The sequence below is a fragment of the Zophobas morio genome, unplaced genomic scaffold (assembly GCF_036711695.1).
Source record: "Zophobas morio isolate AGI-343-1 ecotype UQ-CSIRO unplaced genomic scaffold, CSIRO_AGI_Zmor_V1 ptg000006l, whole genome shotgun sequence".
NCBI classification, from domain to species: Eukaryota; Metazoa; Arthropoda; class Insecta; order Coleoptera; family Tenebrionidae; genus Zophobas; species Zophobas morio.
The window spans coordinates 9218910-9244685 of NW_026972111.1; the positions used below are offsets into that span (position 1 = coordinate 9218910).

Here is a 25776-nt window from a genome sequence, read left to right on the forward strand (position 1 = left end):
ATTAAAACTCCTGTATCCTCCTGGGTTGAGTGGGATATCTTCAAAAAAAGATCTTTTTAAATTCAAAGTTAGCTGTTAGTATTATTAATAGTCACTCATTATTTGTCACATTTTGGATTGTAAAAATCGGTAAAAATAATAATAAAAAAAAAAAAAACAGTAATACGAAATTTGTAAGTTATTATTGTCAAACCTAAAAATACCAAATAATAATGTCAGCTTTGGTAGAATTCTAATCATAATTTGGTTTTTAACTTAATTGCCTATTCCAAAAAACACACATCTATAATTTATTCCAAAATAAAAAATCTAACACCTGTCGAACTCAGTTTAAAAAATGTTTATGAAACGTAAAATGGGTTGCCTATGCAGAAATATTCAGGCGTGAACAGATAAACTAAACACCTGTATATTTCTAATTCCAGTATATACTTTTTTAATCACTTGATTAACGTTATGTTCTATTAATTACAGATATTTGTGTGCAAGAAACTGCGGTGTTGATGGATTTTTGATTTTACTACTCTGTCTGATTATGGGGAAGTGAACTACAGTTCTCATTAGGTATTTTGTCCTCAGATCCCGTAGTTGTATTACCGCCATCATTGAACCTACTGTTTTCAGAACGTCAGTGACAAATATAACCTCACTAATTTTAATGTTACAAAACGACTTAAATCTTTGATAATAAAACCTCCGTGGTTGTATGTGATCTCGTAATGGATCCCTCAAAACTCGAAGACCTCATTATTCAATTCGAAGACGACCAACCATCCACCAGCGCATATCCTCCGAACTCCGATTCAGAATCACACAGTGAAGACTCCAATTCTGAAGATGTTACAGGTAGATAACATTCACTCCTTATTACACAACAAACCTAACATACATTTTTACAGACTCCGAACCAAAAAAGCTTGAAAAACCTCGAAAAGGAGTGCGCCGCCCCATTTCTAAACTTAACCCCAACCTGAAGGGTTTAATGGGCGAAGCCAATCTACGTTACGCCCGCGGCGACATAGAAACAGCCCAGAAAATGTGCTTCGAGGTGATGCGACAAGTCCCTGATGCTTACGAACCCTACATGACTCTGGCACAAATATTCGAAAATAGTGACCCCACCAAATATGAAGGGTATTTAGCAATCGCGTGTTGTTTATACCCCCATAATTCGAGCATGTGGTGTCGGTTGGCGGAGTTAAATATTCAAAACGGGAAATATAAAGAAGCCGTGTCTTTTTATACGAAAGCTATTAAAGCCAATTCGAGAAATGTCAGTTTACATGTGAAAAGGTTAGAGCTTGTGGAGCAAATAGGGGATGTGCGATTCGCTCTAGCTTGTAAAAAACACATGGCGAATAAGCTACCCAGAGCACAGTATCAAAATATTATTGAGTTGTGTAAAGAGGTAGCGCAGCATTATCATGAAGAGAAAAATTACGTTAAATCGTTGGATGTTCTGCAAATACCGTTTAAGCGTATTCCGAAGAAAGTCACCCAAGATTTGGTAAATATGATGCTTGAGTTGCTTCTGTTGACAGAACGGTATACAGACTGTTTGGATATCTTCATCCAACACTGTAATTTCGTTTTCGAAATTACAGTCAACGAAAACAATCAAATCGCTATTGATAGATATGACATGCCTCCTAACATCCAGATTGACTTAAAAGTCAAATTTATCGCTTGTTTGATAAAACTGAAATCTTTTAATTTATTACCACCTCTCATAGACTCTATGATCCGTGAAGAAAACGTCGAAAACATCGGCGATTTATATTTAGACGTAGCTGAAGATTTAATGACAGCCAATCTTTCCCTTGAGGCTCTAAAACTGTTGGTCCCTCTAGTCAAAAGCAAAAGCTTCAATCTCGCCGCCGTTTGGCTAAAATACGCCGAATGCCTCGACAACTGTAACATGCTAGAACAGGCAGTTGAGGCATACTTCACTGTAATGACAATGGCGCCTCAGCACGTCGAAGTTCTCTACCCCCTAGCGATGACGCTTCTAAAGCTTAACAAGAAGTCTGAGGCTCTAGAAGTGTTATCGCAAGATTTATCAACTAACAAGCTCGACGTGGCTGTTTTGATTGAGAGGATGAAGCTGTTGAGGCAGATCAACGACCTGGATGAGTATTGGAAATGCGCAGAGATGTTGCTTTCGAGGCACTGCGTGGTTCTCAAGTATCCAGAGGAAGCGAAAATTCTTCTCACTTCGTCGTTTTCGATCAACGAGAAGTTGAAGAAAATTCGAGAAATGCGGAAGTTCAGGGAGGATCTGAACCCGATTGAGTCGAATTTTGAAAGCATAAGAGAGCCGAGTGTGCAGGTTGAGTTTGAGGTGTATAAAGGGATTTTGAAGTTTGCGTTGGAGATAAGGGAGTATGCGCAGCTGCAGAAGTTTGCTTTCATGGGATTGACCTCGAAGAGATTTATAGAATATATGAGTAAGTTTTTTTTTAGAGTTTTACTATTTTACGAGTAATGGATTTGATTTTTGGAAGCGGATATGCAGATTATAAGTATACAATAACTATACTGTCACAGTAATCAATCATAACCTAACTTTTTTAAATTTTTTTGATATGTTACCTGGCAGGTAGGCAACCAATAATTCAAGTCGAATGTTAGATTGCTTATGGACACGACAAATTCTTATTAAAATTCAGTGACATTTTCGAAAGTCAACTTGTGCGATATTTTGTAATCGGCTCTGTATCTTTGCTATTACTTTGAAGATTGTATGTCAAGAAGACGTTGAGAAAATAATTTCAAGATTTTGACATTTTATTTCTATTGTCCTGTAAAGGGAACTTGAATCTGTTGGATAATATATTATTATTATTACTATTATTATTATTAAGAAACAAAACTCAAAATAATTCGTATGTGGAAAAAATGGTCTAAAAATGTAGAATAAACTTTTTTTCTAATTTTTGTTTGCAATGTCATATGAGTCTTTTTTACTCTTGGCAGTTTATATGTTGATTAGGCAACAAATAAAGTGGGATTTATAAACTTGCCGTTGACGTTGAAGTTCTTGCTGAAAATTGTTATTTATAAACTCCAGTGCCAAGTTGCTGTTGATGGAGCCCCGCCCACCCGCGCTATCTCAATTGTGATGATTTTTTTATTCGTCGTGAGCCAAGAAGGCGGAGCTTAACTGCAAAATCCCTATTTCACTACGAGAAATTAAAAACATATTTTTAGTATCGTGTTGTTCAGAGAATACTATGTATACTAAGAAAAAATTAAAGCTAAAGATTAAGCCCTACCCATACCTGCCCTGATCTAAATATGTAGTGATGAAGTTTTCATTCGTTGGCAAACCTAGGGGCGGAGCCTAGTTGCAAAGTCCATATTTCCTTACAAAAATTTACCATTTTAAACGTGTTTTAATTTAAGTTTCCAAAAATAAAAAAATCATCACAATTGAGATGGGGTGGGTGGGCGGGGTTTATATGTTGCCTTTTTTTCTTAATGTACATAGTATTCTTTGAACAACACGATACTCAAAAACATGTTTTTAATTTTTTGTAAAGGAGTAAGTATTTTGTAGTTGAGCTCCGCCCCCTTGGTTCACGGCGAATAAAAAAGTCATCACAATTGAGATGGGGCGGGTGGGCGGGCTTACATTTTGTCTTTTTGTTTTAACATGTGTATACTTCTTTTCACAACATGAAACTTAAACATGTTCTAAGTTTTTTGTTGTGAAAACATGGCTAAGTATATCAAGAAACAAAGGCAAAATATAAGCCCCGCCCACCCGCCCTATCTCAATTGTGATGATTTTTTTTATTCGTCGTAAGCCGAGAGGCGGAGCTTAATTGTAAAATATTTATTTTTCTCCGAGAAATTAACATGTGAAATATGTTCATAAGTAACACGGTTGTAGAATAGATAGGTTTGTACACTAATGGCTTGGGATGGCGACGCTTCTTTTCGATCCCTATATCCATGGAAAGGACACATACAGCTAGCGCCTCTACCTTGTCGAGCGGAAATCATTCTAGTTATTTTGGGGATTTTCGTTTACATTGCTTTATGAACAATACAAAATTTGTAAATGACATTTGATCGGAGTCGATAAGTACGATTTCTTTTATTAATTACATCGGTTATAGACAGATGCCTATAGAGTTCTGTGTCCCTAAAACGTCAAAAACCAGGCGACGCGATCGACAATTGGCGTCGCTGACCAGGGATATGCAAATGTATGCTAGTGTATCAACCTATCTATTCTACAACCGTGATAAGTAATCGTGTTATAACTATGCAGAAAACTAAAAGTATTTTATTAATTAAAAAAAAAAAATCAAAAGAGAAGCCCTACCCATCCGTCTCGATCTCATTCGTGATGAATTTTTCATTCGGTATCAGACCGGGGGGCGGAGCGTAATTGTAAAATCGATATTTCTCTATTCAAATTTACCATTTTAAACATGTTTTAAGTTTCTTGTTCTGAAAAGACGACTACGTGTATTAAGAAAAAAAAGGCAAACTGTAAGCGTAATTGTATAACATTAAAATCGTTTTAAAGTAAAATTTATTGAAATTACGTCATCAAATTGTTGGTGGGGATGATTAGGAAAATTTTGGTTAGCATTTAACCCTCTATATAATATTTCTTTGTACATATAAAATTTGACAGCAATCGGTCCAGCAGTTTCGGAGATTACGTGTCTAATAAAAATGGATACAGACCACGGCCAACTGTATTAATATATATGGCCATCCCAATTCGTATAAAAAGTTGATTCTTTGACGTTTCCAAAATCGTTAATCAGGCAGCTACATCTGTTGAGTGCAGTTATGAACTTGGTTGGCAAATAATTGTCAAAATGACGTTTTAAAATATCACGTTTTTTTGAAAGTGTAGATAATGGCACAAGAACATTAATGATATTACTCCTACTATTTAGTTTTGAAATAAGATGGATATATTTTTACAAAATGAAAATTATTTAACAAAAAGGAAGGTAGATATTCATAACCTTAAAACTTTTCTGCTGGTATTTAGGTTTGTTACAGATCGTTATTTTCTTTGACCAGTCTTTTGGTTCCAAACAAATATTATCAATATCTGGTTTCACTGTTGCTCGAATAATTATATCATATACTCTTGATTTATGTTCCAAGCAACAAAATAATGGATTTTGGTCCAAAGAAGGATGGAGCAGATTACATATTTGTTGACATGTCTTTTTAGATTTTAAAAACGGCAAAATTTTTTTGAGTTACGTCAGCCACTTCCTGCACAATGCCTACGGAATATGGATTGGCAGAGGTTAATCCACCTCGATCCTGTAACAGGATGAGTCTTAATAGCGGACCAGGAACCTCTTTGAACAACAGCGGTGCAAGGCAGCGATCGCAATGAAATTTGTCGTCTAATTTCTTTAAAGTGAAGCCAGCCAAAAAGGCCACAGATGCCGATGAAATGTTTGCACAGGGTTCAATTAATTTACTCAGGTTTTGAATCTTTGTTGTTAATTCCAAAGGTACATCAAAATTTTCTTTGTCTAGTTTTGTATCATGGTCCAAAACCGAGAATTTTGCAGTACTGACAAAGTTCATATTGGAAACATTAGATGATTTGGAACATTTGGAACATTTAACAATTCCGCATTCCATATTCTGCAGCTCTGGCATCCGTTGGATCATTGTAGCCTCCTTTTAATCTCACGTGTGAGAACGTTGCTTCCACCGCATCGGAGCTAAAGGAACGCGTAAGAACATAGTAAAAGCCTGCTTGTTCTAACAAAAACTTAACACACAAATATGTACTTTTGGCAATAAATTTTAAAGCATGTACAGTCTCTTGAGTGAAACCACGAAAACCGGTGCTAGCAGAACTGATGGTTTTACAGGTAGCCCTTTTTGCAATTCATAGTTTTGCGACTCGTTACAGATAACTTGAATCTAAATGTTGTGCTTTTTAAAAAACTTTCTAATACCACCGGGCCTCCAAAAAATTGTATCGACCACCCTATCTTGAAATATTTGTCTTTTTTCCTAAGTTTTGATTTCTGACATGTTGTAAAAAATGTACGAAACCAGTTCTTGAATCATGATATGCTGTCACTACAAGGTACTATTACATCTAAATTTTTGAAAAAAATATATGAATTGCAGATTAAAAGGAGGCTCCAATGATGCAACGGATGCCAGAGCTGCAGAATATGCAATGCGTCAGATCCTCCGCTGCGGAATTGTTAAATGTTCCAAATCATCTAATGTTTCCAATATAGACTTTGTCAGTACTGCAAAATTCTCGGTTTTGGATCATGATATAAAACAAGACAAAGAAAATTTTGTTGCTTGGAACATAAATCAAGAGTTTGTGATATAATTATTCGAGCAACAGTGAAACCAGTTATTGATAATATTTGTTTGGAACAAACAGACTGGTTGAAGAACATAACGATCTGTAACAAATCTACCAGCAGAAAAGTTTTAAAATTATGAATATGTACCTTCCTTTTTGTTAAATAATTTTCGTTTTGAAAAAATGTATCTATCTTAATTCAACACTAAATAGTAGGAGTAATATCATTAATGTTCTTGTGCCATTATCTACACTTTCAGAAAAACGTGATATTTTAAAACGTCATTTTGACAATTTTTTGCCAACCAAGTTCATAACTGTACTCAATAGATGTCGTTGCCTGATTAACGATTTTGGAAACGTCAAAGAATCAACTTTTTATACGAATTGGGATGGCCATATGTATTAATACAGTTGGCCGTGTACAGACACCAGACAGACAGACGGAAATTGAAAACTACATTTTTCGCTTTTTTGAAATACATACAGTCGCGGACAGAAAATCTTGGACGTCAATGTCATTCCACTGTCATAATCTTTTAAACTTCAAACGTCAAAGTGACAATAAAGCACAGACTACATCAGATTTTGTAAATTCCATGATTTTCTAGCCTGCAACTGTTGATTTTGACTATTCAGGAAGAGTAGTGGGTGGAATAGAAACATCTAAAAAAAAATAGGTTGTTCCACAGAAATGAGAATTATTTGTCAGAATTTGTGTCCATTTATTTTTCGCGTTTAAAGATAAAAACTAATTTTAGATCTAGCCTTAATGCCGGTATAAACTGGTCACTCAATTAAATAAATGCATGTTTAATAATAATTTTGAGTACTTTTGTCATACTGTTAAAGTTTGATACAAAAAAGCTGGCAAATTTGTTGTTGCAACGGCTCATGGGGAACCAACTATATGGTGATTTTCCCTTAAAAAAGTCTTAAAACCTTTTTTATAAGTTTGTCTTTAGCATAAGTTCTACAGATTTTGTGTTGTTTTTTTTTTCTGGAAGATTCATTTCTGACACTGTTTGTCTGATTCGTTTTTTTTTTCAAATGTGTACATCTTTTTTTTCCATTTTGTACAGCTAATTTGAGTGGGTCGTTTTTTATATTTTGGTATCTAGCTTTCTCAACATCTCTTATTCTTTCTTTCATTAGTAAATGTTATCTTTTACTTAATTTTTTCGTATTCCAAAATAATATTAGAAGTACAAGTGTGTTCAATAAAATGGGAATTACTTTTTTTCATAATGTAAACTGACTTTTTATTTGCTAAACCTCATTTGAGCGAAGCAGATAAATTAACCTATGTGTTCATTTCAAAGACAACCGTTCAATTTTCTAACCTAAAATGCGTTTTCAAACTATGGAAAAATTACTAAAAATGACACATTTTATTTTGACATTTCCTTTTTTTTACCTCCCGAGCGTAAGTGTTGTAATTGAGTCCATCTGGCAACTTTGATGTTTTCTCTACGTTTCATGACCCTTGGAGTACGAAAAAATAGGCTCCCGTGTCCGTCTGCCTAACAACGGAATGACGTAATCGCCAAAATAATAAATCTTATTTAAATTTTATATAGTAAGATGTCCCTGCACTTGTGCTAAGGTTTTACCTTGAACCTCCAGCTTTTGTCAAAAAAAATCAAAATTTTATAATATTTTGCAATTTAACTTTGAAACTGCACAACGGATAGCTTTGAAATCATGCAAATGTTTTAAGGTTAGCGTAAGCAAGGCAAATCGTTAATCAAAATATATCTTTGTATCCCCTCCTAAAAAGTTGATGACGTCATGTCAAAATTTTGTCGAAAAAATCCCTACTAAAATATTCAAAATATTATAAATTTGTACAGTATGACCTCGATAATCCGAATTAATTGGGGAAAGGTGTGTTCGGAATAGCGATTTGTTCGGGTCAGCGAATTTCCCAAAAAGCTGAAAGGGAATTGAATAACAACTTGATACACTGCTGAAAACAAATTTAAAGAAATAAACTTTAATTTTATTAAACAGAAATAAAGTACATATTAATTATCTATCTATTAATTTCTATATGTATCTATTAATCCATTGTTAACCCCCGGGATCTATACCCCTGAATTTAATCAGAATTTTAGATGACTTTTTCAAAAATGAAATTTCCCATGATGTATTCATTCGTATTACCTCCCTTATGCAAATTTCGACCCATTCTGGACGATTTTCAAAATTTAACTAAATACGTCCATGTAGATTGTGGGCCGCAGAAGTCACTTCTGGCTCCATTTCTTCGATAACTTAAACCGTTTTTCCAGAATCGTCTATTGAAATACCGCATTTTTTAAAAATTAAAAAAAATTTAATTTCACACCGAATTTTCCGAAAATATTGTTCCGTTACCACAAACGGGCAATATTTTTGGAATCAGCATGTCGGTATACATCTCTGAATTTTTTTCAGAATTTTTAGACAACTTTTTCAAAAATGAAATTTTACATTATGGTAGTATTTGCCAAATAACATACCCTCTAAGAAAATGAAAGGCGGGTAGGCCAGGCTAGTATTTGCCAAAATAAGACTTATTTTGACAAATGACCCTCTTCTGAGAAAAGGTAGTAGCCCCGCCCACCCACCCTTTATTTTCTTACAAGACTAAGTCATCTGCCAAAATCAGTCTTATCTTGACAAGTATGAGACTGACTTTTGCAAATGACATATTCTTTAAGAAAATAACTACTGTTCTAAGAAAATAAAAAAGGATGGGTGGGCGGGCGGGGCTAGTACTTGTCAAGATGAGACTGATTTTGGCAGACGACTTATTCTTCTAAGAAAATAAAGCCTGGATGGGTGGGGTTAGCACGTGGTAAAAATTAAAAAAATTGAAAATCAAGAAATGACAAATTGAAAAATCGGAAAATTGTACAACTGGATAATCGGAAAATCAAAAACTGAAATATCAAAAAATGATTTGTCATTTTTCGATTTTTTAACCAAAAGAACAAATTTATTCGAACCGAAATTTTGAAAAATCGAAAAATCCAAAAATTGAAAATTAGAAACAAAATTTTCAGATGTTTTAACGTTACACTAAACATAGCAAATCGCTGATCAAAATTATTTTTTACTCCTTTCCAAAAACTCCGTGACAAAAAATCAAAAATCGAAAATTTAAAAAAATAAGCATCTATTTTCTCGATATTTTTAAAAATCAAATAATTGAAAAATCGGAAAACTACCAAAATTAAAAAATCGAAAGTTTTTTTCAGTTGCCCCGAAAAATCAAAAATCGAAAGACAGATCAAAAAATTTAAAATTTAAAAAGGGAAGAATTGAAAAATTCGAAAGTAGAAAAATCCAAAAACTGAAAAATCTAGTAGTACTCACTAGGATAAGATTGATTTTGGCAAATGATCTACTCTCTTGAGAAAACAAAGGGCGGTTGGATGGGGCTAGCACTTGCCAAATGACCTACCACTTGCCAAATGACCTACCCTTTAAGAAAATAAAAGGCGGGTGGGTCGTGCTGGTAGTTGCCAAAATAAGACTCATTTTGGCCAATGACCTACTATTCTAAGAAAATAAAGAATAGGTCATCTGCCAAAATCAGTCTTATCTTCGCAAATATCAGGCTGATTTTTGCAAATGACATCCTCTAAGAAAACAAGGGTGGGTGGGCGGGGCTAGTACTTGTTAAAATAAGATTGATTTTGGCAGATGACCTACTCTTCAAAGAAAATAAAGGGTGGGTGGGTGGGGCTAGCCGGGCCACCCGTCTTTTATTTTTTTAGAGGGTAGGTTATTTGGCAAGTACTAGCAAATTTCGATCCATTTTTGACGATTTTCGAAATTTAACTAAATACTTTTTCTTATAGATTTCGGGGGCAGAAGTCACTTCCGGCCTCACTTCTTCGATAACTTTAACCTTTTTTCCAGAATTAGATACTTAATTCAGTGCATTTAAATATCACAATTTTTAAAAATTTCAAAAAATTCAATACAACACGTTTTCAAGTTCAGTTCAGATTGCAGAGTTTTTGTTCGGATTAAAGAAATTCAACTAGCCTGTGTTCGGATTACTGGATGTTCGGATAATCGAGGGTTCGGATTATAGAGGTTATACTGTACTTGTGATTTACTAATGCATTCATATTTTTTTAAATTACTTATACAAAGTGTTTTATTATAATACCGGATGTCGCGTTTTTGTCTTAAATTTTTCCCAAAAGTTATAGCAATGAATTAAAATTTAAAATTTGACAAGCAAATTTGAAAATTTCTCACTAAAAAACGACTAGATTTAAGTAATCGGATTGTAATTTTAATTTACTTATTCCTGTACATTTCAATTTATTGATGATGAGGAGAAATTACTGAGTCTGTTGGCAATCCTGGATTTTTAGTTGAAGTTGATATCACGATGTTTGCTATAATTTCGTTGTCAGCTGTGAAGATTGACAGATTGTTGACATTTTTAATTTGAAAAATGTGTCCAAAACGTAACCTAAATTTATCGCATGTCACATTAACTTATCTGACACAAAAGTACTTCCGTTATGCCAACATAAAGACAAGAAAAGTTCACATTTTTATTTAAAAACTACTGCCTACATACTCACTGTATAATATAAAAATTATTTTTGGGTTCCAATCAAATACATTCACGACCTTTTTAGACCGCAGCAAGTCAAGGAAATCTAGTGATTTAGTGTAATGCCAACATCATTATTTTAAAAATAAATTACTAGACGAGTTGAAGAAAATCCTCAACCTAGTTGTGCTGTAATTTTGGTGGATGCGCCGGGCAACATTTAAAAAAATATGAACCTAAATATTAAAATTCTCTCAATAACATTGTATTTTCCAATAAAACATAGTGTACAAAAATAGTTCCATATTTACTAATTATAAGTACTAAAACGAGTCTTCAAAATTTCCAGAACTCATCCAACTTTTCGTCCTGTTCTCGACCATCTACAACGACGACACTTTCCACGGTTACACCCTGGTGCGCAGCGTAGTCATAAGCGACACATTCAACAACCTAGCTTGGAACTTATTCAACCTCGTTCTCAAAACCGCTGACGACATCCGCCACTACCGCTTCATATCCAGACTCCAGCTGCGAGTCCCCAACATCCACTGCCTCCAAGCACTCGAAGCCAACTACAGCTTATCCGCAAGCAACTCCAACCTAGCCATGAAGTTCTACATGAGGGAGTTCCGCAAGCACAAACTCCCCTACTTCAGCTTCATCCTCGGTCTAATCCTCCTTCAAGGCTGCAGCCGACGACGCGTCGTAGAAGACAAGAAAAAACTAGCAGAAACCGCGTCGTACTTGTTCTTGTACTACGCGAAAAACAGGAGTAGGGATGCGCAGCAGGAAGTCTACTACAATTTAGGACGGATGTATCACCAACTAGGCGTCATGTATTTAGCCGAGCATTACTATTTAAAAGTGGTGGATCTGGAGGAAGTGGAGCCTGCGGAGATGTTCGGGTTAAAATACGAGGCAGCGTACAATTTACATTTAATTTATAAAAATAGCGGCAATATGATTGCGGCGAGGAACGTTTTAATTAAACATGTTGTGATTTAATAGAGTTTTCGAAGTATTTGCGTTCTGTTTTTTCGCGGGTGATGGCTTCAGACATGGCGTCGAGAAACGGGCCCAAGCTACTGAAAGGGTCAGCGAGGAACAAAGCGTGGGCTATGAATGGGATTTTTCGGAGGGATCGCCCACTCAAACCGTCACTTTTTTCGCAAAGTTCGAGCAATTTTTGGGTGTGGTTGACGTCGCAGTCTTTTGTGCTTCGTAGGACGCTGTGGGGGGGTGCTACCGTGTTTTTATCATTGATTATTTGAGCCTGAAAGATCATTTTTGTCAGTTGTATGACGAGGTTATGATTGTGCTTCACTACGACCATGTCTGTGTAAAATAAAAACGTCTTAAATTTTTATTTAAACCAATTGTGTTGTGCCGCTCATCTTTACTGAAGCACTTACTTTAACTCATCATAAACTGACATGACATTAATTTGACAGTTTGATTATAATTCATGTTGTTGACAAGGCGGCAAAAATCAACGCCTACTTTGTATTAGTAAAACTCAGTGATGGTCTTTTTTGAAGTAAGTTATTAATCAATTTTCAATATTTTGGAACTATAATTAAAAAAAAATCATTTGCAGCCATTTCAGATAAATCTTAAACCAGAAATGAATTATAGTGAAGCAGAAAATCAAAGAGGATCAATTTATTTTGACAATTATACCTTGATTAGTTCATCCAGGCAAGAATAGTACACATGGTATATTGCAGCAGGTGTTGGAAGGCCAAGATATTGCTTAATGTCAGCCCTATCAATAAAAGCTAAATCTATAGATTCTGTTATATTTGACGTCGTTAGGATTAACACGTTTGAGAATCGTTTAATTTGATCAATTTGAGTCAGTACAGCATTAACTACTCTGATGGAATCAGAAGGCTCATTTCCTAAAAGCGACCAATAACATAATGTTAATTTTGTTTAACACTCGAAACCTTGACTCACCAGAAAGGCACTGATTCCGCGCATGCGCCAAAGATTCAACTTCGTCTATCAAAACGCATACCAACACGTTTGGATTTTCAACAATTTCAGTTATTCTTGCAAACATTGTAGTAACTAATTTCCCACTCTGAAAAGGGTACAACATTATCACACTTGACTGCCGTTTTATCACAAACCTCTGAAAACCACTTTGAAAACAAACTATGGCTATTAATCTCAATAAGAACTCCAGATGAATATCGATCTTGCATCCGAATGGCCAATTTATGAGCCAAAGCTTTGCATAAGGAGGTTTTCCCGGTTCCTGGGGGCCCGTGTAAAAGTATAACTCGGTTACAATTAACAATGTTAGTGTCTACACCCTTATCAGAAAATTCCATCATTGTTTGTGCATATTTCAACAACTGAAAAACCAAGAAGTAAAAAATTAATCAAATCAGTTTGCTTTCTTACATTCTCTTTGATGTTACTGTCGTAGTACAAATTTTCCCACAGATTGTAAATACTGGCTGACGGGAGAATTAAATGAGTGGCAGTATTCATTTGTCCTCCTTCTTCTGCTTCTTCAGTCTGATTTACAGGACCAGTGTCGTCAAGAGTATAAATGTGCCACTTTATGGAACTTTGGTTAAAATTAATGAAACCGTCCTACAACAACACTGATTATTTCTTTTGTTAGTTAACATATTAAAGTTATTACTAGTTCAGAGTTGTGTTCGATAATGATGGCACGGGCTTCAGAATGCAGAATTGGATGAAGATTATTATCAAAATGTGTTATGACGGTGTTTCCTTTTAAATTAATACTTCCCAGGTAGTGTTGGGCCACCGAAATGAGGGTATTTTTCAAAATACGGCTACAAGATATATATTGACTTAAAATATAATTAGATAACATTGGACAAACCTGTGGCTGTGTAAAATAATTTCTATATTTATGGTTTTCATGTTTTCTTTAATCGTGCTTTAGAGTATTGTAACCGAAAAATTTCAAATTTGAACTAGGTTATGTTTTTGGTAGCGACAGGTGTGCCAACCTTGGCGTATTATTGACCTGTCCTGGTTCCGGTGTGTGTTTTTTTTACGTTAAATAGGTCTGTGCGGGTAATACATAAGGTAATATAATTCCCAAAATTAACAAAAGTGAGTATGTGAAAACAAATGTTCCTATAATTAAGTATTTTCACGGAGTATGAGAAGTAGATGTTAGTTCTCAAGGTTCCGTTTTATTTTCATGGCGCTCGCGGCCATAGTTACCTAAATTGTTACCCTAGTTACCCATCTTTTGTGTTAATTAAGGTGTTAAGTATGTGTTAGCCTATGGTGTTAGCCGTGTGTGTTAGCCTATGCGCCTATGGTAAGAGCCAAATATTTATTTTATTAGAAATATCTACTTGTCAACTGAAAAGTCGATGATTTAAAAATGTGTGGTTATGTAAATCAAACGAAACAATAATTTAAATGTTTTGTACCAAATTGTCGCAGCGGATGGATATGCAAGCAGAGAACATAGAGAAGCGTCATAGTTTAACACGTTGACTGCCGCCTTGTATAAAATTAAATCAGGTCCCACACGCCACATCAATTTTTTTAATTCAAATGTAAAAAATCAATGAACAAACGTATTTTCATTATATTGCGAAATTTATCTTTGCTTGTTTTTAGTTAAATCTAATTTTTTTGATGTGGTGACACATTGGTCTCACGCGGCACCTTAGCAACCATTAAAGACAATTTTGCCTTGTGAGACCAATGTGTCACCACGGATTTTCCCGTCCCGACTTATACAGATGCGCTGTTTTCTGTGTCCACTTGCATTTACACGGATGTAGACAGGTATTATTTCCTATTTCAAGATGTAAAACTTACATCAAACATTACATTATGCATTTTTTTTTGACACACATGTTGCGGAGATGTATCTAGCCACATGAATCCACCTTGGTCTCACGTACACACAGGCCAAATAGTGCATCTGGTTCACTGTGCCGAGCACTTTTTAGTACCATATAATTTAATGCAGTTGCAGAGTCCGGTGTTGCTTCACACAGCAAAATATGTCGTTCAGCGGTGTGAGTCCACATGGATCTCACGCGACATATACTGCCAGTACGATCGTGAAGCCAAATTGGTCTCACACGGCAGTCAACGTGTTAAATTAAATGACGGTTGAGGACACCTCCACTCATGTTGGCAACAGTGTTTGTTTCTAACTAGGAATAAAATTAACTAGAAAAAGTGTCATAATATTTTTAACGACGCGTTTTATTTTCGACAAATTGACACTAGATTTACCAGAACATTACAAGCTGCTTACTGTTTCCTTCACTTTAATTCAGGTCACATGAATTACAGTTCGTCGTCTGAGAACTTGTTTGATCTACAGACCAGAGCGCACTCAGGCCAATGTCGACTCTAAGAGTTTCGTGATCTCATACACATCCTAACCGGTTTCGAGCATAATTTCTGCTGTTTCAACTTTCGAATTCTCAGTTTTTCGAAATTTTAGTTTGAGGACTTTTCAGTTTACTCCTATTTATTTTTGAATTTTTGGATTTTACAATTTCTCGGATTTCAGTTTTTCTCTTCAATTTTACGATTTTTAAATATTTCGATTTTTCGATTTTTGACTTTTATAAACTCTATTTGTCGATTTTTCAATTAATTGATTTTTCAGGTTTCTTGGTTTTTCAATTTTTCTATTTTTTCAGGTTTCGATTTTTCAACTTCACTTTTTTGATTTTTCGATTTCTCAGTTTTTCAATTTTTTAATTTCTCAGTTTTTGGACATTTCATTTTTAAGGTTTCGATATTTCGACTTCACTTTTTTGATTTTTCCATTTCTCAATTTTTCGATTCTTTAGAAGATCAGTTTTGGGATTTTTCAATATTTCTGCTATTCGAAGTTTCCATTTTTGACTTCTGGATTTTTTGATGTATCGACTTATTACTTTTTCGATTTTTAAATTTTGGATTTCTCTATTTTTTTTGGTACTTTAATTTTTCAATATTTAAAATTTTTGATTTATCGATTTCTCGATTTTTCATTTGAGCTCCTCCATATTTCTATTTTTCAATTGTTGTTTTTCAAATTTTCAATTTTTCTATTTTTCAAATTTGACATTTATAAACTGTCAATTTTTCGATTTTTCAATTAATCGATGTTTTGATTTTCCCATTTCTTGACTTTCAAGGGTTTCGATATTCCTGTTCTTCTATTCTTTAATTTTTCGATTTTTCAGGTTTTTGATTTTTTATTTTTTAATTTTTTTAAGGTTTCAATTTTTCGACTTCACTTTTTGGATTTTTCTATTGCTCAATTTTTCGACTTTTTAGGTTCTCAGTTTGTGGATATTTCAGTTTTCGGATTTTTCAGGTTTTCCATTTTTCAGATATTCTTTCATTTTTCAGTTTTTGATTTTTCAATATTTTGATTCTTTGACTTTTCGATTTTTGGCTTCTGGAGTTTTCGATGTGTCGATTTTTTTACTTTTTCGACTTTTCAATTTTTTGATTGCTTAATCTTTCGATTTTTCGACTTCCCGGTTTTAGATTTTCTGTTTTCAATTATCGTTTTAAATTTTTCGATTTTTCAATGTTTTGATTTCCCGATTTAGTTTCCCATTTTTAGTTTTTCTTTCATTTTTCAATTTTTCGATATTTCAGTTTTTTGGGATTTTTCAATATTTCGATTCTTCGAATTTTCGATTTTTGACTCCTAGATTTTTCGATGTGTCGATTTTTTTGTTTTCGATTTTTAAATTTTAGATTTTTTAATTTTTAAAAATTTACATTTTTCGATTTCTCGATTTTTCATTTCAGTTCTTCGATATTTCAGTTTCTCAAGTTTTCGAATTTTTCCAATGTTTTGATTTCTTAATCAATCGATTTTTCGACTTCCCGGTTTTAGATTTTCTGTTTTTCAATTGTCGTTTTTTCAATTTTTCGCGTTTTCAATTAATCGAAGTTTTGATTTTCCCATTTCTTGACTTTCGAGGGTTTCGATATTCTTGTTCTTCAATTCTTTAATTTTTCGATTTTTCAGGTTTTTGATTTATTATTTTTTATTTTTTTAAGGTTTCAATTTTTCGACTTCACTTTTTGGATTTTTCTGTTGCTCAATTTCTCGACTTTTTACGTTCTCAGTTTTTGGATATTTCAGTTTTCGGATTTTCAGGTTTTCCATTTTTCAGGTATTCTTTCATTTTTCAGTTTTTGATTTTTCAATATTTTGATTCTTCGACTTTTCGATTTTTGGCTTCTGGAGTTTTCGATGTGTCGATTTTTTTACTTTTTCGACTTTTCAATTTTTCGATTTTTAAATTTTAGATTTTTTAATTTTTAAAAATTGGATTTTTCATTTCAGTTCTTCGATATTTCAATTTTTCAAGTTTTCGAATTTTTCAAATGTTTCGATTTCTTAATCTTTTGATTTTTCGACTTCCCGGTTTTAGATTTTCTGTTTTTTAATTCTCATTTTGTCAAATTTTCGATTTTTTAATTTTTCAAATTTGACTTTTATAAACTCTCAATTCTTCAATTCTCTAATTTCTCAGTTTTTGGACATTTCAGTTTTGGGATTTTTCAGTTTACTTATTATTCAATTTTTTGACCTTACGATTTTGCAGGTTTTTGACTTTTAAATTTTTCGATTTTTTTAAGGTTTCGAATGTTTCGATATTTCGACTTCACTTTTTTGATTTTTCGATTTCTCAATTTTTCGATTCTTTAGATTCTTGGTTTTTGGATATTTCAGTTTTGGGATTTTTCAATATTTCTATTCTTCGACTTTTCCATTTTTGACTTCTGGATTTTTCGATGTGTCGACTTTTTACTTTTTCAATATTTAAAATTTTAGATATTTCGATTTCTCGATTTTTCATTTCAGCTCTTCCATATTTCAATTTTTCAAATGTTTCGATTTCTTAATCTTTCGATTTTTCGACTTCCCGGTTTTAGGTTTTCTGTTTTTCAATTGTCGTTTTTTCAATTTTTCGGTTTTTAAATTTTAGATTTTTCAGTTTTTTGATACTTTAATTTTTAAATATGTATTTAAAATTTTAGATTTTCCGATTTCTCGATTTTTCATTTCAGTTCATCGATATTTCAGTTTTTCAAGTTTTCGAATTTTTCAAATGTTTTTATTTCTTAATCAATCGATTTTTCGACTTTCCGGCTTTAGATTTTCTATTTTTCAATTGTCGTTTTTCAAATTTTCGATTTTTCTATTTTTCAAATTTGACATTTATAAACTGTCAATTTTTCGATTTTTCAATTAATCGATGTTTTGATTTTCCCATTTCTTGACTTTTCGAGGGTTTCGATATTCCTGTTCTTCTATTCTTTAATTTTTCGATTTCACTTTTTGGATTTTTCTATTGCTCAATTTTTAGACTTTTTATGTTCTCAGTTTTTGGATATTTCAGTTTTCGGATTTTTCAGGTTTTCCATTTTTCAGTTTTTCGATAAAAATCGACGTGGTTAAAACTCAACAATTTATTTCTCAATAACTTGAATGCACACGTCATATAACTGCCCATTCACAATGGACATAAGACATAAGAACGAGCGCATAACATAATTTACGTTTTTGGTTTGTGTCTGGCTTATGCTCATCTACGTTCACAGTGGACAGAGTGAACTCTGTAAGAATTGTTAAACTGCGCAAACGCAGAACGGAATAACTCCCGGCTAAACATAGAAACGGCTAACCTCAAACTGAGTCAATCAAAATATCTAACCTACAATTTCATACGATATTCGAACTTGACAACTCGCAGTACAGAACAGCAGACTCGCAATGTGAAGCTTTGATTATAATTTATATAATATAATCAAAGGTGTGAAGTGCCAAGTGCCAACTGTCAAAGGGAATTCAATAGCAGCATTCAAAAGTTCCTAGATTTTAACATAATTTTGACATAATTCGTGCACAAAGTTGAACTTATTTCAACTTTGTGTACGCACACAAGGATTACATAAAACGTCCATAAGCATAAGAACTACGTTCGTCCACTGTGAACAGGAGTACACGTTTTCCATCGTTTCAACTTTACGTATTTATGTAAGCTTTATGTACTTGTTATGCCTTACGTCCATTGTGAATGGCCAGTTACAGAACAATTATGTACAAAATAATTACGGCGGAACTGGATTCTAAACATGCACTTGGCTCGACTTGTTGATTGAATAACGGTCGCCGCTATTTAAACCGATATGTTGCGCTGGATGGATCGTGAACGCCGTTTCGAGATTTTTCCAGGTTGCCCATCGCGACTTCCGCTTCCAGGCTTTTCTTTAGCGATCGCCGGCCGACGTTATCGATGAGTCATCATTGGCGTACATATGAGAAAGTTCTCGAGAAGCCATAGGCGTCGTATCGGGGCGGCGTATAGGTTTATTTAGTAACAATACGCAGCACCTTTAGCAGCCTCGTGCAAAATATAGGAAATTTCCAAAAACACGATTTTTAACGAAAAGTATTACAAGTGCAATCTCCTACTCCGTGGTATTTCTAATATAACTACTGTCATTGTCAAAGTATTAACATAACCTTCAACACCTCATACCGCAACAATGTGTGCGTATCACGCATACAGGCTCAAGGAAAATACAGGCTGTTTTGGAAATTGTGGGTCAAAACCTGAACATCACTTCTTTGATTAACACCGAAGAAAAAGTTCAAACAATTTTTTTTCTAACATGGTTCCTTTTCATTCTGCAGCTCTTTGAAGTGAAATATTAACCTGCATTATTAAGATGAGTACCTATTATCTATTTTTTTTTTTTTTCAATTCCATAGTCCACAAGATTTCTTGGCCTTGGATATAAATCAAATTCTCAACCTTAGCTTTAATTTTCTTGAGCAAAGTATTAAAATTGTTCTGATCTCTGTTCTTATTCACAGTTTTAGAATATTGAATTTTAAAACTGTTGTGATAACCCACACATCCAATTGAAAGCCCGCAAAAAATTCAAAAATTTAAAATTTGGCCCTGGCTGTGATCGTCTATTGAACCCTACGTTGTGGTTTTAAAAAATGACGGGATCCTTTCAGATGCAAATGGTGAATTCAAAGTAACTGGATACACAAGTTATTACGCACATGTGACGGCAAATTTAAAATTATGGCAGTCTACAAAAGCACAAAATTTTAATATAAAAAACTATGTAGCGACAGCGGCAGCAGAACGCTATAAGAGTGTGTCGATCGAACTATGACAATTTCATTCTAGAGCAGGGGCAGAGTTTGGGGCTCCTGGTCGTGGCTGTTACGGTCGCAAACTCGTGGTTGGGTCTGGACTATTGGACCCAGTCGACAGCGTCACGTCATCCAGACCGTCTCTGACTTCTATGCAAGACTGCATCTTTTGTGCAGATGGTGCGGCCGCCAGCTCGACAAGCAACCGCGCACTCCGCTTCCGCTACGTCTTTCTGTGTTATGTAACCTCAGTTCCATTTAAATGTTCAATTTCTATAAACCATAACTGAACAAGTGTTAAAGTTTCAAAAAGAGCAATAAACACTCTCGTGAAGTGTAGAGGAATATGTGTCAAAAATATGTCTCCCAGAAATTTGATCAATCCTGTGGCGTCATGCAAATACTGATCTAAATTAAAGGAATAAAACACACGTTTCACAATGTTGTTAATTTGTTCAATAAGGTTTTACATTTCAAACGTGTGCTCGCTTTGAAAATGCGCTTTCACCATGGTCGCTGCCAGAACAAAGAATTTACGTTGTGTTAAATTATGCCACACTTTATCAACGATTCAAACAAAGAATTTACATTATGTTAAATTATGCCTTGATCCAAGTGATTGGTTACTTAAAACAATTAGCTTTGAGAGTTTATATCGTGCACTGTTTATCCCGAACAAAACATATGATAACAAACGCAAAATGCGTCCTGCGTCGCGAGGAAAAATGTGTCTCGGTGATGTGATTATGGTAACGATGTTAATAACTGCCTAAGGTTGAAAATTAATCCCTCAGTCCACGACATTCTAAATTCTGCCACGTTTCTACGGTTTTTTTCACAGTGGCGCAACGTTAGGTTAATTTAACTGGCGTAAATGAACTATTAGCAATCTTGTGTGAAGAATTAAGAAGTGTAACACTTAAGTTTCAGCATCCAGAAACGTTATTTGTAATTTGGTAAACAAAAAAATCTCCTAGCAAGTACTTTCTCGGAACAATCTCTGACGCTTAGGCTCGTGTTAGAACCTGTTAACGATTAAAATCCTAACATGAACTGTGAATTTCCAAACAATGAATAAAATCTACACGTGGTAGCGTCGGTCGAAAATTCGTTTATTTCCGCTCGAACAAAACCGCAAGAATTAGCTCCGCGCGTTGGGGAGACTGGGGCGTCGTCGTCGTCGTTTCGATTAATTGTCGTTAAACAAAGGCTTCCTCCCTTTTATTAACTACCAACCCCGTTAACTTCACCTAGCTAATTTACCACGTGGTTTTCACTCACACCATACAACACACAGTGAAGCCTGCCGTCCTCTTCAAACTACCCTCTAACTAAAATTCCAAGCAGAACTGCCCACTACCCCAAAAGCGTTAACGTACACATGGTTGCCTATGTTTAACGATTTTTTTATTGATTTTCTTTTTTTAATTCAAATTATTCAAGTGATTTCGCGCCGCTGTTAATTTTTTCAGCGCGAAATTTTAATTCAAATTCGGTCACCATACTGTTGAGCAAAAACAAGAATCTGTAAATGCGTATTGGGGTATTGGGGTCAGAGGAAATCAAAGGAAATCACAGGAAATCAAAAAGGGAATCAGAGGAAATCACAGGAAATCAAAGGAAATCAAAAGGAAATCAACAAGAAAACGCGACTTCTCAAAGCGATGCGTTTAAATTCTCGCCCACCTATTTCATCCGACGAAAATCATTTGAATAATTGGGAATGGTACCAAATGGGTTTTAGTGACAGCGATCTGACATCGTATGTCCAAGACACTGTACATATTATCACAAAGTTAAGAACAAAGTTTTTAAAATCAGACTCAATATTACCTCTAGGGAATTACGTTGCTACAGTTGCTCACCATGAAATATTAATAAAAAATTACACCAAAGATCAACATATGCTAACAATAACGGATTTGAAAGCAGAAGACAAAATGAACTATGCAGCGGCAGAAAAAATGTGTAGCCCGGAAGTAAGAAAAATGATAGCCGACAACATTGACAATAGTGCAGGAACAACAGCTTATTTGAAACTAATGTATCTTATACCGGCAGCATTCCTAGACAAAACGTTATCTATTGTAGAAAGGATATAGATATAACATTTGGTATTGCATATTTTTCCTACGAATATGGAAAAAATGGATTAAGGCCCAAAGACAGTATACAGTAAAAGATAACTTTTTATCTTCCAATTGCTACACATGCGTTGAACTCAATGGACACGCATTAATAAAAATAATAAAATTTTTCAAAAAAGTAATCTCACTGATGATATGTTCTTGCCTTGGAAGTTTAGCTCTCAAACTTGTGAGAGTATGTTTAGAAGCCTTATATCAATGACCTCAACTTTTAGCACAATTGTTAATTTTAGTATAAGAGATATGTTGCATCGAAGTGACAGACTGCAAACTATAAACAACATTGAAAACGATTTGGATAAAAAATTCGTTTTTCCTAGAGAAATCAGGAAAAAAAGTTCAATCATGGAGAGATATTTTGTGAAAAATGATGACTTAGGAAACATTTCAGATAAAGATATACAAAGCACCGTAGAATCAGCTATACGGGATTGTCTGCGTGACACTGAAGATTTAGGAATGAAAGTGATAGATTTCAACTATGCATTTTTGCCTCCGTGTAAAGACAATTAATGCAATGACGAAGTTGAAGATGAAATGTTTAGTGAAGAACAGTGCGATCACATTGAAAATTACAACAATTCTCAAATAGCCATGAAACGTAACTGTTTTCAAAGTTTGGAAAACGATCCAGTTGACCAAGATGAAGATTTACTGAATGATCTTTGCACAATTTCGTACGAATCTAAGAAATTTGACAGAGACATACACCTTAGAAGTTTTGATAGTGACGATATTTTTGTCGAGAAAAGTAATCTAGTCAGAATACGCTTAGATAATACAACAAAAGTTATAAAAAAGTCTTCACTTTGCTGGCTGTTAGACAATGAAAAGGATCGCGTCAGTGTGGATCGTCTCAAAAGATTTATTCATAATAAGAAATGTAATAGTAGTAGAGTTAACTCAGAAACAGATACCTGCCTTCAACATAAAGATGCATCTCAAATTCAAAAACCAGTCCAAATTGGAATACAAAAAAGTGACTCATCTGATTTAGACAACCCAAGTATGTAGTATCGAATATGATGACAGCACGGACACCGAAAGTTTGAATTCTTCCAATTATTCTGATGATTTGAATCCTCGTTTGAATCTCAAGGCTGAAAATAGTAAGACTGATCGTTCTAAACCAGACTTAAATATAAACAAAATAACAAAACAAAAAATGTTACATTGGTAAAGTGCTATCAGTTAACCGTATTTTTTGTGATTTTTTGAAAAGGAATCCAAAAATTCCGGATGCTTTTATGTTTCCGGACATTAAAGATCAGGGGGAGATCCAAGAAAATGAATATATAATGAAACTACCTCCACCTCAGGTACTCAGAAGAGGCAGCTTAGTTTTTGAAAAAAAATTATTGAAAAAATATTTGAATTAATTCTAGTTTTTTTTTTAAGTGATGTGATTAAAATTTGTGATAATGTAACCTCAACCTGGGTCGAGATTTGTACAAGTATATATCGTAGAGAATACTAAAGTAAGAAACTGTGCAAAATTCTAGGTGCCCATGAACACTTTTAAAGGGGAAAATTACCTCTGAAAATTTATCAAGTGGGGTTATCCACTCCTTTATTGTGCAAAAAAAATTCTTACGTGTTAAATTTTGCATTTTTTTTTTCTAATATGCTTCATTTGAAAGTTGTGAACAAAAAATTAAAAGTGCATCTGTATTTATGGGTAGCTAGAATTTAACACAGTTTTTTACTTCAACATCATCTGCAATATATACACAAATCTCGATCCAGGTTATAGGGTAAGTATTTTAAGAAGTTGTTTTATTTTGTGATATTTTGTTATGATCCAACAGAAATGCTTTACTTTTATGTTTAGAGTTACCGTTTTTTTTTTTAACATTTAATAAAATAAATGAAACTACTTGTTTTTTCTGTTTATGCTACCATAATAAATGAATAAACCCAATTTTTAAAAAGAAATGACTTAAGTTATTATTATAAGTTTGATTTAGTAGGTCAAACTTTAACATGATCTAATGAACGTATGAGCCAGTCGTTGTTGCCTTATGAGTCACTGATAAGTAAAAACTGCTGACGTAACTAAAAATATCCTTGGTCCTATGTACTTTTAATTTCGTAAAGTCAAAAGCAAAATTTCATAGTATAATTTATTAAATCTTTGAGTGTTTTAAACGAACTAATTTGTACACACCAGACATTTTTAATTTCAAAATTAAAATAGACCATAAGGTTTTCTGACTGAATGTGCAAAAAATCTAGAATATTGCATATGTCCACTTTTAGAACAAACATTTGACCCAAGAAAGTGTAAAATTCGAAAGTATACTTACTCTATTGATTTAGACATCTAAAACCTCGATTTTAGAGTAGCGTTCTTTTTGTAAATAAAATCAGATTTTTTTCTTAAACATTTCAGTTTGTTGCTTAGCAGCACAATACATTTTATTTATTTATTTTTTTCGTCTAAAGGGAAAGCACTTCAGCTTACCTAGTCACAGTACGTTAGTAAACACTTGGTGAAAAAAGGTTTAAATTCAACATCATTATCGGCAAAACAAAAAAATCAAGTTAAAAAAAAGTTAACAATCGCCATGTAGTACATTATGTAAACAAATTTTGAGGAATTCAAAAGGAAATCAAAAGAAATCGGGGGAAATCAACAGGAAATCATTGTCAAAAGGAAATCAATTGTACACTTGATGGTCGGCGGATTACCCTTCGGAATGTGTACGTAACTTTGGATCAATTTTTTTAAACAATAGTTATAGACATTATTTTTAGGTTGGTAACTAATTTTGTAAGTTCCTAGGGGCTAGAGCGACAACTAAATTACCTTAAGAATGAAATTAATAGTAGGCAATATGACGTAATGGTAATGCAAACCTTTTCATTTTTTTACCCTTGACATTCTCTGATCCAGGAGCGTCGTATCAAATCATCATGGGCGAATTGCCAAGATTCAATTCCAGAATTTGCCTTTGAATTCTTGAAGCTATTGTTCAAGCAAATCGTTCGAGCCACATTCACAGTTGGGAGAGTGGAATAGGAGAAGAAGAAAAGCAATTACGCACTGTTTCATACAAAGCTACATGATAGATAAACATGTAGCTTTGTATGAAACGGCATGTGAATGCTATTGCACCAAGAAGAGAACGAAGATAGACTACGACTATGTTGAGAACGGACTACCAGTAACACCATGTTACATTGTGGACCAAGATGTTTTGGTAACAACTATACCGTCATCAAAGTTTTGACGTTTATCATGAATGCCCTTGATCGTCAGATACTACTGCGCGATTTTTTAAATTTATGCTCTAGTTACTCATGACACTGCTTAACACTTAGCCTCGAAATAGTTTACCATGTGGAACATTTGGAAAATAAAATAATATTGTAATTCCCGTCCAAATGTCATTTTGGGATATCATTGGAACATGAAACAAGTTTACGGATCCTTCGGAAATGTATTCTGGATTGCGTCTAGTTAACTTTGATAGTTAAATTGCGTCAACAAAATAGTTTATTATTTTAATCGTAGTAAACGTACACGATAATAGATGTTTCTAGAACCACAATCTTCTAAAATCAAAAG

The 25776-nt window shown here is 34.0% G+C and overlaps 2 protein-coding genes across 2 annotated transcripts; one reads left to right on the forward strand and one right to left on the reverse strand.

Annotated features, from left to right (window-relative positions):
- The first annotated feature begins 612 nt into the window (after positions 1 to 612).
- LOC135123528 (general transcription factor 3C polypeptide 3-like) lies at positions 613 to 11919 on the forward strand. The gene is made up of 3 exons (XM_064048276.1): positions 613 to 846; positions 900 to 2447; positions 11245 to 11919. Exons 1-3 carry the CDS (start codon positions 720 to 722, stop codon positions 11901 to 11903), a joined length of 2334 nt encoding a protein of 777 aa, XP_063904346.1. The 5' UTR covers positions 613 to 719; the 3' UTR covers positions 11904 to 11919.
- Positions 11139 to 13897, reverse strand: LOC135123529 (pachytene checkpoint protein 2 homolog). The gene is made up of 7 exons (XM_064048277.1): positions 13765 to 13897; positions 13558 to 13714; positions 13311 to 13505; positions 13034 to 13261; positions 12858 to 12984; positions 12579 to 12799; positions 11139 to 12171 (listed from the first exon to the last, which is right to left on the reverse strand). Exons 1-7 carry the CDS (start codon positions 13803 to 13805, stop codon positions 11884 to 11886), a joined length of 1257 nt encoding a protein of 418 aa, XP_063904347.1. The 5' UTR covers positions 13806 to 13897; the 3' UTR covers positions 11139 to 11883.
- Positions 13898 to 25776: the final 11879 nt, after the last annotated feature.

What these genes read in the sequence shown, in the direction of transcription:
- LOC135123528 (XM_064048276.1), top strand. Translation starts at nt 720, where the DNA reads ATGGATCCCTCAAAACTCGAAGACCTCATTATTCAATTCGAAGACGAC. An exon ending in CAATTCTGAAGATGTTACAG is followed by an intron (nt 847 to 899) that starts GTAGATAACATT and finishes ACATTTTTACAG; the next exon opens with ACTCCGAACCAAAAAAGCTT. An exon ending in GAGATTTATAGAATATATGA is followed by an intron (nt 2,448 to 11,244) that starts GTAAGTTTTTTT and finishes CAAAATTTCCAG; the next exon opens with AACTCATCCAACTTTTCGTC.
- LOC135123529 (XM_064048277.1), bottom strand. Translation starts at nt 13,805, where the DNA reads ATGAAAACCATAAATATAGAAATTATTTTACACAGCCACAG. An exon ending in ATTATTTTACACAGCCACAG is followed by an intron (nt 13,715 to 13,764) that starts GTTTGTCCAATG and finishes TATATCTTGTAG; the next exon opens with CCGTATTTTGAAAAATACCC. An exon ending in GCCTGGATGAACTAATCAAG is followed by an intron (nt 12,172 to 12,578) that starts GTATAATTGTCA and finishes ATGATCTTTCAG; the next exon opens with GCTCAAATAATCAATGATAA.